This window comes from Spea bombifrons, chromosome 1 (genome assembly GCF_027358695.1).
Source record: "Spea bombifrons isolate aSpeBom1 chromosome 1, aSpeBom1.2.pri, whole genome shotgun sequence".
Lineage (NCBI taxonomy): Eukaryota > Metazoa > Chordata > Amphibia > Anura > Pelobatidae > Spea > Spea bombifrons.
Window position 1 is genome coordinate 40,884,470 of NC_071087.1, and position 18,234 is coordinate 40,902,703.

The 18,234-nt window shown below is 37.6% G+C and overlaps 1 protein-coding gene across 1 annotated transcript; it reads right to left on the minus strand.

Moving 5' to 3' along the window:
- Nucleotides 1-243: 243 nt before the first annotated feature.
- LOC128484770 (UPF0462 protein C4orf33 homolog) lies at nt 244-18,172 on the minus strand. Its single transcript, XM_053461311.1, has 6 exons — nt 18,091-18,172; nt 11,908-12,088; nt 7,568-7,628; nt 5,618-5,669; nt 2,878-3,077; nt 244-605 (listed from the first exon to the last, which is right to left on the minus strand). Exons 2-6 carry the CDS (start codon nt 12,086-12,088, stop codon nt 515-517), a joined length of 585 nt encoding a protein of 194 aa, XP_053317286.1. The 5' UTR covers nt 18,091-18,172; the 3' UTR covers nt 244-514.
- Between the last annotated feature and the right edge of the window lie 62 nt (nt 18,173-18,234).

Here is an 18,234-nt window from a genome sequence, read left to right on the forward strand (position 1 = left end):
GAAGCCTGATCGCCCCATTTGTGTTACCAGGCTCCCTGTAATGACACTATGTCCATAAGCCAGTGAAAAGGGAGATTGCAGATCTTTCCAACAAGCCTATTAACTCTATATATGGCTGTGCCAGGACCTCTATAGTTATGTTCCTTGCCAATCTTCCTTTAAAGAGGAGGCAGGCAGCACTGGCCTAGGTTAGGCTTAAGGCAGCGCTGAAGGTAGCACCACTGCGTGAACTCGAAGACATCTCCTTACCAACGATCCCTATTTTAATGACCATTTTAGCACCACATTTCACAAAAGAAAGTTAACCACAGCTTCAAATTTATTATAAAACAAAAAATCAAATTCAAAGTAAGGTGATCCTCCCAGCTGTAGTAAAACTTTATACAGAGCTCTCACAGCTTGTAATAAAAAGAACTGTGATATGCTCGTGTGAATTTCTGCACCGATATTGAAAAAGAACCTGATTAAAATAATTATCATTCATTTAAAGCATAACTGCAGATCTTAAGACACGCTACGTTTTCCAGAGGCTGGATTCAGGTTGTTCCCACTTTTCACCCATCAATGCACTGAAGTTAAAAGGCCTGAAGTACTCCAAACGATGACTATAAAACAAAGAAAAGAAAGAGTACAATCTCTAATTTTGTTAAACATGTTTCTACATGAAATACCAGTTTCCTCAAAGCTGCTATTTAGCTTTCATACATAATGTGGCTCATTTGTAATACCGGCCATACAAAATCACATCTTATACCATGGATACCTAATTTGACTTTTAATTCTGCTAAATAGCTTTTCATGCTCTAAATATTTTTTGTTTACAACGTGTGAGTCATAATTATAATAAAACAAGATTTTGACACTATTGAGTCTCTTAAGATAATGTCTGTGAAAACCTTAATTTTAACCCCTTAGAGCATCAGCTAGCTATAGACAGTTGGGAACCTGTACCTAATAACTCTCTGAGGGCTTGCAATCGCACAAATTAAAATTCTATAGTGTGGTGGGGCTGCCCACCTGCAAATCGAAAAGGTAAAGGACCATGTTAATCATGTAATGGGCTAAGACATTAAGACTGTGATTTACTTAATATTTTCTTATGTAAAACTGGTGTAACATCAGATAAAAATTACATCAAGAGCATTGGTGGTCATGAGGACCATGCTCCCAGAAGCTTGTCTGAATTACAAAAGCACAGGAGGGAAGTTTATTTCAAAGAAGGAGACATGTTCGAACAAGAGGTCATAACCTAAACTAGAGGGCCAGATACTTAGATGTACTGTAAGGAAATTTTACTTTACAGAGTGGGTGGTAGATGAATGGAATAGCAGAAGCAGTAAAGGCTAACAGAGTGAGGGAATTTACACATGCATAGGAAAAGCTATCCTGAATTTAAGACAAGACTAAGGACTAATAAAGGTCTCAGCCTGAGTAAAATAGGCAGACTAGATGGGCCAAATGGTTCTTATCTGCCATCAAATTCTATGTTTCAAGTCACATAAAAATTAGAATTGGTCACGCGTTGAAAGACCCACTTTACCCAATCTGATAAATACTGAATAAGATTATTGTCCATTTGCAGTTTGGTCCAGAAAAGTGGCATTTTCAAAATGTCCTGTGACAAATAATGAGGTTTCTCAAAAATGTATTAAAATACATTATTATTTGCTGTCAAATGCCGTCTTATTTTTGTATTTTGGTGCTTTTTTTTACTTTTTTTAAAAATGCGTCAAAAACAATTGTTACAAATTGAAATGTAGAACAAGAATAAAAACTACATAATTAAAGCCCAAACTCTTTGCCAGGCATGCTGCTTGCTGTTTTCTATAGCAATTGTCATCAATGTGACCAGAGTCACCTCTACTGAAAACTATAGTAATAACGCAGGAAGCTTGGCAATGACAGCTCACAATTTTCAGGTGTAATTGTACATTGCCTTCTTTGAAGCATTTGAACTTATGATTACTCTATGTGTGTTAGGTAGAATTACTTACAACAACATGTAATATATAAATGGTGATTTTTCCCATTGAGAAAATGTGACATTCGGTCTAACAGAAGTATCAAAACACCTGATAAGCACCACTTATCGGACTCTGCGGACTGGCAGGATTAAGGTCCAACATCACATTGTCAATGACCTTTCATCTTTTACAGGAAGGGAAGATGCTTGAACACATAACAAAGTTGGATACAAAATGGCAGAATAAACATTTTTAGCATCAAAAAAAGACTCCAGTACAATAGAAAGTCTTAGATCCCAACAAATGTAGGTTTCATAGTGTATAGCACTATAAAAAGTCATGTTACTAATTTTCTTAAACACACATTATATTTTTGCCAGTTTTAATATCCATGTTATCTCAAGATCATTAAATAATTCACTCTCACATTACAATACACAGTTCTAGTCATGGACAGCTGCGGCACTGTTTGTCGGCAATATTTTATAGGAATACAGAATTTGACGGCTCATCTATTCTGTTTATTCAACCTTGATCAGTCCTTGGTCTCCTCTATGCCGATTATACGTTCTGAAGAGGCTGTCGTATTGGTGGTATGGATTAATAGAAGGTTCCACAAAACTGATTTTCAGGAACAAATCATGATGTTATAACTTGGAACAATAATTCACTTACAAATGCAACATTGGATGCTACCTGCACCAGGCTGGATCATTGTATGTAAATGTTAAAATATCAAATTTAGAAGGTTAATGTGAAACTAAATCAGGCACAACAATTCACATAACGATATCACCAAAGATCATATAGATTATAAATGGGTTTCAATAGAGTTTACAAACTAAGTATACATTGCCCCTGTAAGCCTTGATGAAGATACGATATGTAAGAGGTTCAAAAACTTTACACTTACAAGTCAGGTTGTTGTCCAGCTTGTACTTCATTTGTAGGAACAGGATAAAGTGCTTCATACCGTCTCTCTGACCCCGAACCATGAATTGCGTATGCATTGAATTTGTCTACTGAAGGAGGGAAATAATCCCACGGGATAAGAGCAGTGCCGTTCCATCTTGAGTCTGTCCTGGACACTTGTACAGATAAAGGAAGACAATCCTGCACATTATTAAAAAAAACACCAGAAAGGCAGATATATTATAGATTTTCTTGGCAGGGTAAAAAGTACAATGGAGATGCTGATACTTACACTCTTTGGTGTAGGGACTTGGTGGCCAGTAAAGAACCATTCTCAATTCTTGCAATGTGTAAGTGGTTAGCAACTCATAAACAGATAAATCGAATGTGAGCGTACATTTGTTTAACAGTACCTGAATTTACTATGTTGCGTTTTATTCTGCTAATAGATTTGGAATTAAATAGTTTTCTATGATGCGTGCTATGGATTCCAAGGTTCATTGTGTATCTGTATGCAGTATATAAATATTTTACAACTCAAGCAATTGTAAGTTCCTTTTATACTTTAACCCAATGGATGCAGAAGACACATTCATGTGCTGCAGTATTAAAGAGACTCAGCTGCAATTTAAATATTATAGAAGGGTCTAATTATACAGGATTTGGTGTTTATTTAACATAGAAGAAAAACATTAATTCCGATATTATTTAAAACGAACACAATGAAACATATTACTCAAAGTGTCTATAAACTCCCCTAACATGAATGGCATACAGCGTTACCCATTGGCATATAGGCACCAGCCTAGGGAGCAGATCTACATGGGGGCACGTCTTCTGTGGTGGACTGGACAGGCAATCTAGTCCGCTGCATTGGAGGTCCCTCTATGCAGATCCGCTAGAGAAGCAGGGCTGGTGGGCGGATCTGCTTCCAATGGGCCTTCAACATCAGGGTAGTGCCTAGGGTCACTGACGCCTGGGTGTAAAAAATGTTTTGGCAGCAGCACCCACGTTGCATACACAGGACATGACGCAGCACCCAGATTGCATTCATAGGACTTGCCCCAGCACCCAGATTACATCCACGGGACTTGCTCAGCACCCAGATTGCACACATAGGACTTGACGTCACATGCTGATGCTTAGCACATTGGCGGATCCGGTGGGTGGGGGTGCAATGGGGAAATTGCTTCCCCTGATATAGGCGAGGGGAGAGGAGGCGGGGTCATACAACATCACACAGCATGACTCCACGGGAGAAGCGCAGCAGCTCTCAGGGAGGGCTGCGTCAATCACGGGCTGGTCATGTGTATGATGGGCTCATATGACTGCTCTTTTTTGTACCCTGGTAGCAACTTCCTCATGGCAGAAGAGAGGTGAAAGCACAGATGGGAGTTCCCTCTAGTTTTAAATTCACTGGTATATCTATCCATTATGTGATGGTTTACCAGATTACTACTTTATGTTATTTACTAGTTAATGTAGAAATCCCAGTCTTCTATAATCTTATTGGAAACCACTAGATTATGGTGGTAACTCTTTCATTAATTACCAGTGATATTTTTCCCCCTTTTCTTACGCATCTTTTTGTAATCTTGGAATTTATCAATATCAATTGATTATTGAAACTCCTGAGGAGGTGTGTCAGATTTTAGCCAAAAATGATATAAAAGCTAAATTTTAATTTTGGGGAAATCATTCTTTTCATTTTGATTTCTTTGAGTCATCCCCTACTTGTGCATTTCCCCTTACATATTCTGTTCTCTTGGACTACTTTGGTTTTACTCTAGTCTAGTCTAATTACTCAGTGTCAATAAACTCGGCTAACTTGATGAATAGCAAGAAAAAAAACATTTCGAACAAGCATATCATCAACCCTAAACTGTGTGTCTCACCAAAAATGCATATTGGCCTTATTTGCCCCAGAGAAGACCGTAGTGGTATGCAATATCTTTTAGTTTTAACTTTCATAGAGCAAGATGCAGACACACATAAGTTTTTCATGATCTCAAAGGTAAGTTTACACCTGAAATAGTGACCTCATTTGCTGTAAAACTATTGAATGCCTGGGGATGATTATGTACTTGGCCTCTAGTGAATAGACCCACACATGCCAAGTAGCATAAGCTGCTGGCAAATACTTGCTCGTAGGACTTTTTATTTTTCGCACCATTATACCTATGCTAAGACACAGTTACTCGTACATTAACCCTGTGTGAGCAGCAGGACACCAATGGTTTACTTAACTCCCGGCCAATGCTTGTCAGGTGCTCATTATGTATAGCGCTAAACAGATGCACTTAACACTCTGTTCAAATTATCAATTAGGTCTAATCACCCTGTGAAGAAGCCAAGAAGCTGTACAGTGCACACACGTACTAAATTTGGCAAATCACCACTAATTATTCATAGAGTAAAAGAAAAAAAAAATGAAGTGAAAGGTTTCTTAATTTTATTATCCCTAATTTTCTCCGCCCTCCTGTTTTATAGCCGACAACTGTGTTGTGAAGAATATGCCAGCTTTAATTAGAAATTCCATTTTATTAAATGGCTGCTTGGCAGGGAAATACCGAGAAGTATTAGGAAGACAAAAAGAGAAGGAGGATTCTCCAGGTAGCTCATTTTATCTTCTGCGGTGCAGGATCTGATTTTCTGCTGTTTTAAAATGTTTATGATCCTCATTTCAGGCTACTCAGCAGGATCAGAGTCTTCAGCAAAAAAAAACCATTATCCTCACTTACCTTCCAAATATTTCTGCGTCTTGAAAGCAGCAACACCAAATGGTGCCCATGCCTGCAAAAAAATAAAAATGCACAGTGGTATATACTTCAGTCATTTGTAATTTAAGTGCCTAAACTCTGTGGCTGAAAGAAATGGCACGTACTGTAGGTATGATAGTATCACACAGAGCGCCTGCACGGTGATACAGATACATAACCAACCCTGGCATAACATCATTGCGTATATAGTCTCTTCCTGCTCAGTTTGTTTTTGGTACCTGAGAATATATAAGAGAACCCCACAAGCACAACAGCAAAGATGTGAAGGTAAAAGCACTAAGGTTACCGAGCTCCCTTTTCAATATGTAAAGCCCCCAGCTAGCTGTGTGTGGCAGGACCACTTAATAATCATGAGCCTTTAACTCCTTTTAACCCAAAAGACATGGGGGTGTACCTGGGCCCTAAAACCTGTAGGGTTTTACCGCACAAGGGGTGGGATAATAGTTGGCCCTTCATGGGGACCTCCATTTATTTTTCAATCCCATTTTTACAAAGGATATGTTAGAATCAACGATGATTCTCTTTTTTTCATTTTAAGTGTACCACACACATATATTATACTTTTTTTTCCATTGACAGGTAGGGTTTCTTTTTCATACCACATTTAGATGTATAGAACAACTTTAGCATGAATAACATTTAAAAAAAAAAAACATTTTTTAATACACAGTACATTGCAATATACATTGCAGTTTCAAAGTCTTGAGTTTTTTTGAGTTAGAAAAGGGCCGTCACATTCTCGCCCATGGTAACTTACATACACACAGGCACACATATTTACACACACTCTCTCACTTACACACTCACATTCATACTAACACGCGCACAAACGTTCAGACACATACACACTCATGCTAATACGTGACTCCACTGCTTTTGTTCCACTTACACTTCTGCATTATGGAAGTTACATGCAGAACAGGAAAACAGCAATGTTTATTCATCGGCATCTCTAGATTAAAGAAATACCCCACACGTATAGGTTTTGTTCATGGTTTTTGGAGTTACAGGGCACTTTGTCCTGGCATAACAGGCTCATCTCTCTAGGTGACAGCATATGGCAGAGTTAAATTCCATAAATATAATACAGTAACACAATTTAAGGGGGGAAAAAACACATTACTAACCCAAAAAAAAGCTTACTTAATTTTTTTTGGGGGGGGCTATACCCAAATAGCAACAAAGGCAAAGTGCCTTGCCAAGAAACCAAGAATTATCAGCTCAGCATGGTGGCCAAGAGGTTAAAGAGTCACTCTTGCCTTCGATAGCAACACAGAAAACGGGACAACGGAGGTTCAATAGGGGTTCACAACAGAAATACATAAATATATATTTATTCTCCTTTCGCATAAAATACCGTGCTGTATGCAGTGATTTTGTGAACTTCCTTTATCTGAAAACCTGGAGAAATAATACGGATTCGTGGACGCTAGTTCTTTCTACCAGAATGCTTTGATGTCATCTTTACACAAAAGAAAAGAGGTATTTTTATATGTGCTTTAACTAGGGAAAAGGGACTTTCAGCAATGGCAATCTCCAATGCTCCGTAAAGCGGTACAGACACATAAACTTTACTTGAAGGACACTTCTCACCATCAACTTCTGAAAATAAAAAAATAAATAAATAAAAGTACGTGACTAAAAGGAAACAAGAGTTTTGCCATACATAAAGTTTCCAAAGTCATAAAGATATCACGTGATTTCAATACTTTACTGAACATACTATATGAAGTGCTGATTGAAGTCATTTCCAGGAGCTGGAAATGTTGATATGTCACTTCTAATGCCCTTCTGTCTAGATTGTTTTTAAAAGATCCCTTGTAGGATTAAAGTGGATTAGTAAGGATTAAAATAAAGAGGAGCCCAAAGACGTATACTTCAAAACAAGATAATAAAATAAGTAGTACTTACGGACAAAGCTCGACTTCTAGATACTGCTTCTTTTCATCGTTTAGGAAAAAAGCTTCTACCACTAAAAAAGGAGAGGACAAAGATACAAAAGAATAAAGTGTGACCATGAAAAAGTTATTTTGTGGGGACAGCAAATTTACACTGTACAGGCTGTACACTACTTTACTACTTTACATTGTAGCAGAGTGTCATTTCTTCCGAGTTGTCACATGAAAAGATATAACAACATTTTTACAAAAATGTGAGGGGTGTACTGTACATCTAGTATAAAAATAGCCATCAAAAAACAATGTGCTGTACATGGCCACCTTAGCCCTTGTAGCTTGTGAAACTTGCCAGTGTTGGCCCTTTATAATGAATCATGAAGTAAACGGCCCATCAGAAGTGGTAGAGACAAATACAGTGAGGGAATTTTGTGCATGTTTAGATAGGGACAAACCTATCCTGATTTAAAGACAAAGAGTGATTAGGTTCTGAGTGTTTACATTAGTAAACATTAGCAGACTAGATGGGCCAAATGGTTCTTATCTCCTTTCACATGTTTCTAAGTGAGCAAGTTAAAACCACAACTCTCTTTAGTGAATAAACCCAATTGTTACATTCATTGACAGTATACTGTATTTTCTCTATATAAGAATATAAGGCATCTTATAACTCAACCTTAAATAGAGGACTGACTATAAGACTAAGATCCAGATCCCCTGCAGCGCTGCAGGGAACCAGGAACCTGGAACCTCCTCTCTGGCAGCCGGTGGACCTCTGCGCCGGGGCTTCTATTCGGAGCGGCAACGAGACATGACCTTCCGGTGCTCCGTCATAGAAGCCCCAGCGGAAGTGCCGGGCAGCAGCAGAGGTTGTCTACACGAATCGCACAGACGTCCACCGGCTGCCCCCACTACACACCAGGGAGTCTAGAGCACGAGAAGCAAGTCTGGGGAAGCATTGGTAAGTCTGGGGGGGCAGAGTGGCATATCAGGGGTTATAAGTCATAGCTGGGGGGCAGATGTGCATATCTGGGGGCAGGTTGTCAAATAAAAGGAAATAAAAACAAAATATGCATTTTTCTCAATCATAGTTTTTATTAAATATGAAAAAATAGTTTACATGTGAATTAATATTTACTAGTAAAACTTTTTCCTATAGGGTAGTCTTATATTCAGGCTTTTTCTTTTTTGCTAAATTTATATTTAAATTTTGTGGGGTTGTCTTATAGTCGAGCAAATATGGTAATTTATATGGCTCTGAATATTTTGCCATTTTCAAAATAGCCTCATTTTTAATACCTACCACTGTTTAAAAGGTGATAACATTTCTTTCTAAATGAATACCATTTGGGGGAAAAACAGAAAGAAAACATGTAAACAAGTTCGAAAAATTGCATCCCCAAGTTTATGCAATCAACATTGCAAAGACCTAATATATCATTATATGAATGAGTGCCTACCAAGCTGGTTGCAAAGGCTTGCTGGAGCCCTTGAGGACTTCTAAGGCTTTAACTGTCACAGTCGGCATGATTTTAGGCTAAAGATAACTATAATCATTTGCAATCACCCTTAGTTGTTGCAGGTTATTTTGTCTGCTGTGCGTCAGGTACAGTTTTCAGTCCTGGCGTTTTGAGTCTTTACATCATTGTTTCTCCGACTTAGTTCCAAACCTATGTTTCTTGTTTTCTTTCCTCACTTAAATATTTTGTTTCTGTTCTGAACCGTGGAGCTTTTGACCAGCTGCAAAAACTCACAAGGGAATATGAAGGCGGTACACCACATAGTTCCACACTTCTTTGTGTCCTTGCATGGTTTCCAGTATTCAGTACTGGGTATCCTGCCTAGATGACTAAGGGTCTATTGCTTGCCTTATCCCTAGCTCCTATAGGTTCTGTCCTGGTTTGTTCCTTTCCACTAACCTCTTCTTCTAAAACTTTTTTTCTGGTGTCCTATCCCTTGCCGGTCATCATACCAATTTTCCCAGGGTAATGGAGTAGGTGCAAACAAATGTGGCTTCCTTGCCAGAAGAAATAAGAAACTAACATGCAGACCTGGAGAAGCAGAGCCTTACTCTGCGACTCCAGACAGAACCTGGGGAGTTTCCAGGTGTGTTGATGAGAGACATGTTTGCTTCACTGGTGTCTGTTTTCTGGCCATATTCTTTTTGCATATTTTGGAGTTTCATGTTTAAATGCTTCCAGTGCATTACGCTTAGCATCAGGTTTCAGGATCAAGGCCACAGAAAAGGCTGACATGCTAAATCACCATGCACCTCTAGTACTGCTATATATATAGAAAAAAAATCTGCCAACCTACTGTAAAAAGCATAATTAAAAAAGGTAACATCAATTGCATCATTTGCTTCTTCTCAGTCAAGGTGTTATAGAATACAAGAAAGAGAAAAAAAATCAATGAGAAAGAATGAGATCAAAATTCCTTTACTATTTTTTTTGTAAGGTCTGGTGTTTAAGAGATGTACACATCCAGAGGGAAGCTGTAGACAAACAACAACAACAAAACCTAGTACGGTAGTCACCTTAACTTTTTTGCTGCAATAATCCAAATGGTATCCCACGCTGTATTTATACTCAAGAAGATACATTATGTATTCCATAGATGTACCCATGCTTAATATGAACACTTAAACGAGGAATAATTCATTTCACCGTGGCTTTTCAATTGTTACACGTTTTTGTGTCATCAGACCCTGCCTGACCCAGAGAAAATATTAATTTCTGTATAATTAAACATCACATAGTCATGTGATTAATCTTGTTATTTTAATTTAGCTCTATCAATTCTTATTGTAATAGGCTTCTGTTATACAGTGTACCGATTACTCGTAATTATATACAGTGTTGTAGAACACTTATATTGCACAGATTTCATATAATCCTTACACCATTGCAGTTCCTTCTCATAGGTTTTTACAGCTATTGAATCGTGACAGGTATCTTTGTCAAACGAGGAAAAGATCCTCTTCTGAAAACATTCTGTCAGTGCGTCTTGAGAAGAAGTGTCTTTGGAAAACTTAAAAGTGCCAACACTTCCACAGCCACAAGAAATTCCAGAATGGCCGATTGTTAAGTGAAGGATTATTCTTCTACACACTGAAATGCCAGGATTTGAAATAACATATTTTAGATGATCACTGCTTTTAAAAGTATTCATATAACCCCCACAAGTAGAATTGGGGGAGGTCTGGCACAAATTAGCCAAGCATCAAGGTGGTCTTTTGGGCTCGAGAATGATAGTGGCAACACACTTGACAGATGATCCAGCTTATAAAACTGTCAGCTGGGCATAGAAAGTCTCAAAAGTAGCACAGAAATGATCCAGTCCAGAGTATAAAAGCTGACTATAGCCACAAGCTGACTTGTAGCTTGTGGCTATAGGTAAAACTGCTTCAGTTGAGACAGCTAATGACTCAACTGAAAGATATTCATGGACTAATTATGTCGTGTATTTTGAAAGTATTTTCAAATAAAATCAAAAGGATATTAAACAGACAGACATTGCAACTGGAGCTACCAGGATGCTGAAGTGTGCCCTATCATTATAAATAAAATATATGCACTTCTTGAATAAAAAAACACAAGACAATACTCTCCATGTTCAATTTAGAACTATGCTTTACAACCAATGGCATATTTACCTTTGGCCCTAGACCTAGCCTAGCGCCACCACCTTCCCCTACTCACCGCCATCCTTACTGCTGGGTGTGGAGATATGACATCATATCCCAGCCCCTCCACTAAGGCCACATTGCACCAAAGAGAATATAACCAAGGATGACTGTGCCATCTAGGGGAGATCAGTTACTTCCCTTTTAACTAGTCCATTGAAGGGTGGTGCCTGATTGTCCAATAGGACGACTGAGTCCCTGTTATACGTCAGAGGGGCTACTGCCCCACACCTCGAATTGCTGCCATAGTCCACCTAGTCACCGTTTACAGCAACAGACTACATTGTAAAATACACGCAACTTAAATTAGTTTACATGATTTGTGCAATTTCTATTATAATCAAGAAACTCTGGTTATTAACATTATCATAGAAATCTTCAGGGGAAAAAATGTCAAGAACTTGGATACCTTAATGGAAGAATGCCACAGAAATTATCTTTAAAAATTGGCAAAGCATTAAAAAAGATTTTGTAACTACAATTTCATAACGAAAAAACATATAAATGTCTTCATTGCCAAAATATTATTTCTAACTTTATGCAGGTTTTAATAAATCATGATAATCTAGAACCATTTGTTTCAATTAAAGAGAATTACATTAGATTGTTCAGAAATAAGAAACAAGTGACCAGTGCTGACCGCACTGACCAACAAGCTACATTATACATACCTTCATAGTCCCAAAGTCCTGGAAAAGCCTCCCCTGAGGGACCAGGTGGTGCAGGAGGATCATTAAAGAATGGGGCATTCACAGCTATCAGCAACCCTTCTTTTGCAGGCTTCAGGCAGATGGTCACTGGGTCGTGTGTGACAGGAGAACTGTCCCATTCATGTTCAATTCTGAATTCCATCTAAAAAGACCATATAGCTGAATATAGATTTTGTGATGTGTGTACCATCTATTAACCACAAAAATACAACCTTACAATATCAAAGATCAACACTGAGATGACTGCGTGTATTTGATACTTTTCTTTGAGTTTTGGGTTGTACTGTTTGTGTTTAATGTTTAAGCTTTTGTGAAGTGTTGTGGTTTTAATCCTGGGACTTTATTAATTCCGATTATTATAGGGAAAACCCTACAAGCTTCTCCTACAAGGGTTAGTTTTGCTGTCCTTCATGATGCATGAGATTTTAAATCTCTTCAAAGTGACTCCAAAGATTGAGCTATAAATTATGCAGGGTTCACTCCTTCTTACAGGTGAAATCTTCCATGATATGCCTCATTATATACTCAAGTTGGTAAAGTGTACCTAGAAGACCAACTATGTATCCCATACCCTCCCTCAGTCTCCCTATTTCCATAGCGCAGGAGAGCTGCCAATTGACTGCTGAACCAAGTCTTCTTCTGACCCACTGGAGGAAGCCTAGTGTTTTTTTACACAAACATCCACATATGAGACACATATGAGTCTTATATGACTTGCAACCATAACAATTCTCCTTTGAAGAAAAAAGAAACTGAGGCTGCATGCTGGCAACTACCGTTAGATCAGCTTGCCAGCATGCATGATAAATTGTCCGCTAACGTTGTTAAAATATGAGTATATGTTATGTCATTGCTGCTGCCTAGTAACACGTGTTGCATATCACCCTTCTTTTATTCTTCTTCAGATATTTCCTTGGTCTGGAAGTCCAACCACCATATGTTTCTATGCTAGTGTAAGTAAATTCTCGGGAGGTGAGCTTCATGCTTATGTAAAGTATTTATTTGATTATAAAGTTGCCACATACATATAGATCTAAGACAATGTCTAAAAATTGGCCTAGCCTCCTAGGGGAAAAAAAATCCATCCAGACTTCTGACTTTCAAAGGGTTACAAACATTTAACTGCGTTTGCCTTGCAGTCCCACAAATATATCCAGATACATTTGTGTTAAAAGCTGTCAAGACTTCGTGACGCACCCCCTTCCATTACTCTTTCTCAACGGAACGTTGAGATTCAGAATTCATGCTAAAAAAAAAAACAGAAGCATATGAATCTGTCTACGGCTGCTTTTGCCTCAGATGGTGTTTCGCACCCATGACAGAAAATACCGGGAAACGTGTTAGCAAGTAACACCGCATGTGCTTTTGCTCAGAGCTGTGTGCTATCTTACGCAGCGGAATAAGATCTAGCACTATCCTTCTTTATGCCTCAGATATAAACACACACCTTTAAACAATGGAAGTCTTTGACATGCGACGCTGACTCCAATTTATCACACGTCTCTCCAGTTAATGCACGGATGTAGAGTTTAAAGTTCGGCAACAAACAATACAAAAGGATGAGAAATTTACAGAGAATAACTCGTTCACTATCAAGGTTTTTAGTACCCTCTGTTTTTTTGCCATTTGTATCACACGTTGGTTTCATTAACATTTTCCTTGATGCTTGATGTACCGACACAAACTATTTAGTTTTTTCTCAGAAAAACAGGCATTTTGCTTGAAACCGTAGACATATACAGAAAAATTTAACTTGAGTGATGTGCAAAATAAATTCCAAATAAACAAATCCTAAAAACAGAAAACCTTGTGAATTGCTGCTGGTTCACAAAACCTCACAAAGAAAGCAAAAAAACATACTATACCAAAATAGTGTAGTATATCAAGAAAAGGGGTATCAGATATATATGAAGGTGGATGTACCTGAGGAAGTATTAGACCAAACGCGTCGGATGTGCTGACGTAGGAGGAAGTCTCTTTTTACTTTTTGGAATCTTGGTCACAGAAGAGTGCGGGACGCTGCGAATCGGCAGACCAACCGAACTTTCTACATTTATTTTATTCTGCTTTTAGCTTATTAAAGTTGTTTATTCTTTTGACTACCTCCGACCATCGGTCTGTGCTTGAAGTTCTACTGGCGTACTTGCTGTCACAAAGGAGTGAAAGAAGTAAATTCGGGGGAGTTAAAAGACCCTCCCGTTGGCTTTATACGCAACAGTCCACCTTCTCTTGATATACTACACTATTATTTTTTTTTATCTCTTTCATGTTTGCATCTGATATACCATTTGTACCTTTTGTTACACATAAAATAATTGTGAATGATAGTATGCAAGAAAATATATATACAAAATATGTTGGGTTTTTTTTTTGCAATTTTGCTTACAATTTTTTCTACAAATTAGGATTGTTATTGAATTATTTGTGATGGATTTATCTCCGGCATTCAGCCCCAATTATTTTTATTTTTTACTTTTAGACCTGGTCTCCATTACTATTATGTCTGGCATATATCACATTGCTTATTCTTTATACATTTTTAGACACAATATTGCAGCCTCCAACAGAGTCAACTGCAGCTAAATATGACACATTATACATACATCGTAGCAGGAAGCATACTTAAGTACACTGCCAACACACTCACTGTAGAAAATATCAGCAAGCTCAGCTCCCACTGATCTCACACATAGGGGGCGGTCATCTGCAATTGTGAATTGGATGCCTACAGTGTAGCGATTTTTAACAATCTTTATAAAATAAGGATTTATAGCAAAATATTTTTATTTTTAAGTTATTTCTGCTGCGTGGGCAGGAGACATTCGAGGTCATGTTAGTCTTTGAGTACTGCAACCCCATTAACCCGAGCCCAACGCCATGACAAACATCTGGAGGACACCATATTCTGTAATATATATATATATATTGTATAATTCTGTCGCGCACAACACTTTTTCCCCCAAAAGAAAAGTGTGCATTTTTCAGAAGAATTAGTAAATGTAGGTAAGGAACATGTTTTGAAGGGTACATGATTTTTTTTACCCATGCCTCATGCATACACTTTGTGAAATGTGCTTCACTGTCTGGAAAAGTAAAAAAAAAAAAAAGAAAAAAACCCCAAAAAACATAAAATGAATAAATTGTGTTAGAGCAGTAACCAGAAGAGACAGCATTAAATAAGGCTCTGTCTACACGGCTTGCATGATGGAACACCTCATTGACATGCCGGTGAAGTGATCTCGCTATCGCTCCTACAAAATCTTTCCAGACTGAGAGGAATTTAAATTGATAGATTTAAGCAGGTAGTTCATGAACGATAGATAGATAAATATTAGGAGAAAGTGATACAGCTAAAAGAGGGAAGTAGAGAATGGCTTTGTTTGATTTGATGATGGGACATGCTTATGCAAACAATGAAATCTCTACATTATTATAGTAAAGGTCAGCGTGAAATGCCAGCATGAATTTGCAATAACAGACTTTAGGCAAACGGGTGGATTAAGGAACAAAACTGTGCCACCAAGAAACGCAGAGACGTGATACACAGTACGGTTAAGTCTGACGTTTAATATGTTTTCTCGTTAAAGGTTTATTAGCTCCATCATACCGATAAAAATACCGGGCTGCCAATGCTAATGTATCATATCCCAGTTATAAAATGTATCTGAGCAACGTCCACCTTTTATCTTGTGTATCGTCCGCAACACTAAACTTATTAGTGTTTTTAAATAGATACAATTTAAACTCTAATGACTCTAATAGCATGTGATAAAGATAACTTTGTAGGTAAAGATCAAATAAAAGGTGCTATTGTTTCATTTCCAGTGTTATTTTGCTTTAAGTGACATTATTGCACACATAGTTGCATTCTAACATATAATAAAACAAAAAGCAGGTTATTTTGTACGCTACCTAAAGTATACAAACCTCAGTTATCAATAAATCATGACAAAGATTGTAAATAAGTGCAGGTCCCACTTATCTCTATAATAACACAGACTTGGGTAACTCAGTGAGTGATGCAGTATGTCATCAGATTTTTTTTCTAACGGAAGAGCTCAGAAACGTCTTTACCGTGTAGTTAATGCTAAATTAACGGTAAAACACCCAGCTGCCTTGAATATAATTGATTGAAAACCAGTGCCACGTCCTAGAAGCAATTTTACTGGCATTTTGCCCTTAGGTCCTTGAGCCAATTTTACTGGCATTATACCGCGATTAGCCTTTTAGGCAGAAAAAAATGGCTGCAAATGTCAGATAATCTAAATGACACAGAACCTGTGACCAGCGACAATGTTGGGTACCGTATCATGCATACCGTGTTGATTTGGCACAGGGAGTGATTCCCTTTTCATTTTGAACCAAGACCATTTCCGGCACCTTTAAATTTTACAATAAGCCCAAACAAAAGTCAGGGTCAGCCTTAAGGTCAGGTTGGAATATGTCTGTCCTGACTCGTATTTAGTCCGGGGCAATTGTATGCCAGTCTTTCTACAGCTACAGCTGAAAATGCAGTCAAGGTGAAAATTCTTCATGCTCTAAAGGTTGCATGATACCCTCAAGTAAAACACTTTATACCCCAAATGTAATTTACAAAGAGATTTTTGATATATATATAATGTATCATCCCGTCCGCTGTCTCCGTGGGCTTTATTAGTGTACCAATACGTCCTAATGTTTAAACGTTCATCAATCATCAATTTTAAATTGTCATGTACAGGACTGAGCAATTACCCGTGTTTTACAACGGCATTCATTGGCATATTCACTAACAACTTAAGCAATAGTAAAACTTGTGCATGTGATGGCTGGAGTAACCCTTTAAGATAGGAATAACCCTTTTAAAGATGCCCTAGTTTGCTTACACCTATGAAACAATAATATATGTACAGTCTTCTGTCCGATTTGGGATCAATAGGGTATTTCACTAAAACATTTACAGTATATACAAATATCTTTCTGCAAACTGAGTTCATGGGGATCCTCCGGTCCTGTATGCATCTTAAATGTGTTTCCACACGCCACTCAAAAATTATGGAAATACAGTCAACATGCAGAGTTCGAATTACTTATAGCCATGCGCTCACATGTACATCAACACAAACGCACAATCGTTCAGATTTACTTAGTAAAAAGACAACTTAACAGATTGCTTTCAAATTCCTGTCCAACCAAACCCATTTTCTCGCCTCGCTATTTCCGATGTTCCGGGTCTGGAGGGGGATGCTATGAATAAATCTGTTCATACCTGAGGGGGCAAACAGGCAGGGGTATACATATATATATATATATATATATATATATATATATATATATATATGTAAATGGATAAAGCTGTAAAAAAATCATTGTATTGAAGAGTATGCGGTGATACCTTTTTATTGGGCTAACATAATATTTTAAAGACAAGCTTTTGAGAGTTATCCTCTCTTCATCAGGTCTGAAGCAATGCTGATCAACATGATATATTTATGACACCCCACTCAACCCCCACCCTCATACTATCACTTGTTTTAAGTTGTAACCTCTATCATGTTGATCAGTATTGCTTCAGACCTGATGAAGAGAGGATAACTCTTGAAAGCTTGTCTTTTAAATATTATGTTAGTCAAATAAAAAAGGTATCACCGCATACTCTGCAATACTAACATATATATATATATAATATATATATATAATATATATATGTGTATATATATATATATATTCATATCTTGATTATGCTAATTCAGAGTATATTTAAATTAACAACGAAAAAGCTACAGTCAATAACCATTATCTATAAATGAACATAGATTATATAGTTATAATTTATGTATAGAATGTGTACAGTAATTTAGTCGCAGACACTGTTTTTGCAGCTCTATTTAAAGGCAATAAATATATTCCATTATAGTATTATGTACATATTGGTTTTATGCTCACTGAGTAGTTCAGTAGCTATAAAAAAAAACTGCACGTATAGATTATGAATAAAAAACATTGATGAATAATCTAGTTTGCAATATTTTTTGGTTGTTTATGACTAACACACAAATGGTGATCATTCCGATATCCAATAAAAATCTATATTATGTGTTTCTAAACGAATAAAATATCTCAGCTGCCATCTACAGACACCATGAGGGGATTAAATGCACTCACAGCTCTCGGGAACCTTTTTCTTTACACACTCCCTCCTCAAAACACAAAGCGAACACTTCCGCCCTCTCTCATGCGTTCCACGTCTAGATGCTGGAACGCAGAGCGCCTCCGTACCACGTGACCGTTACATCACGTGATTATTCG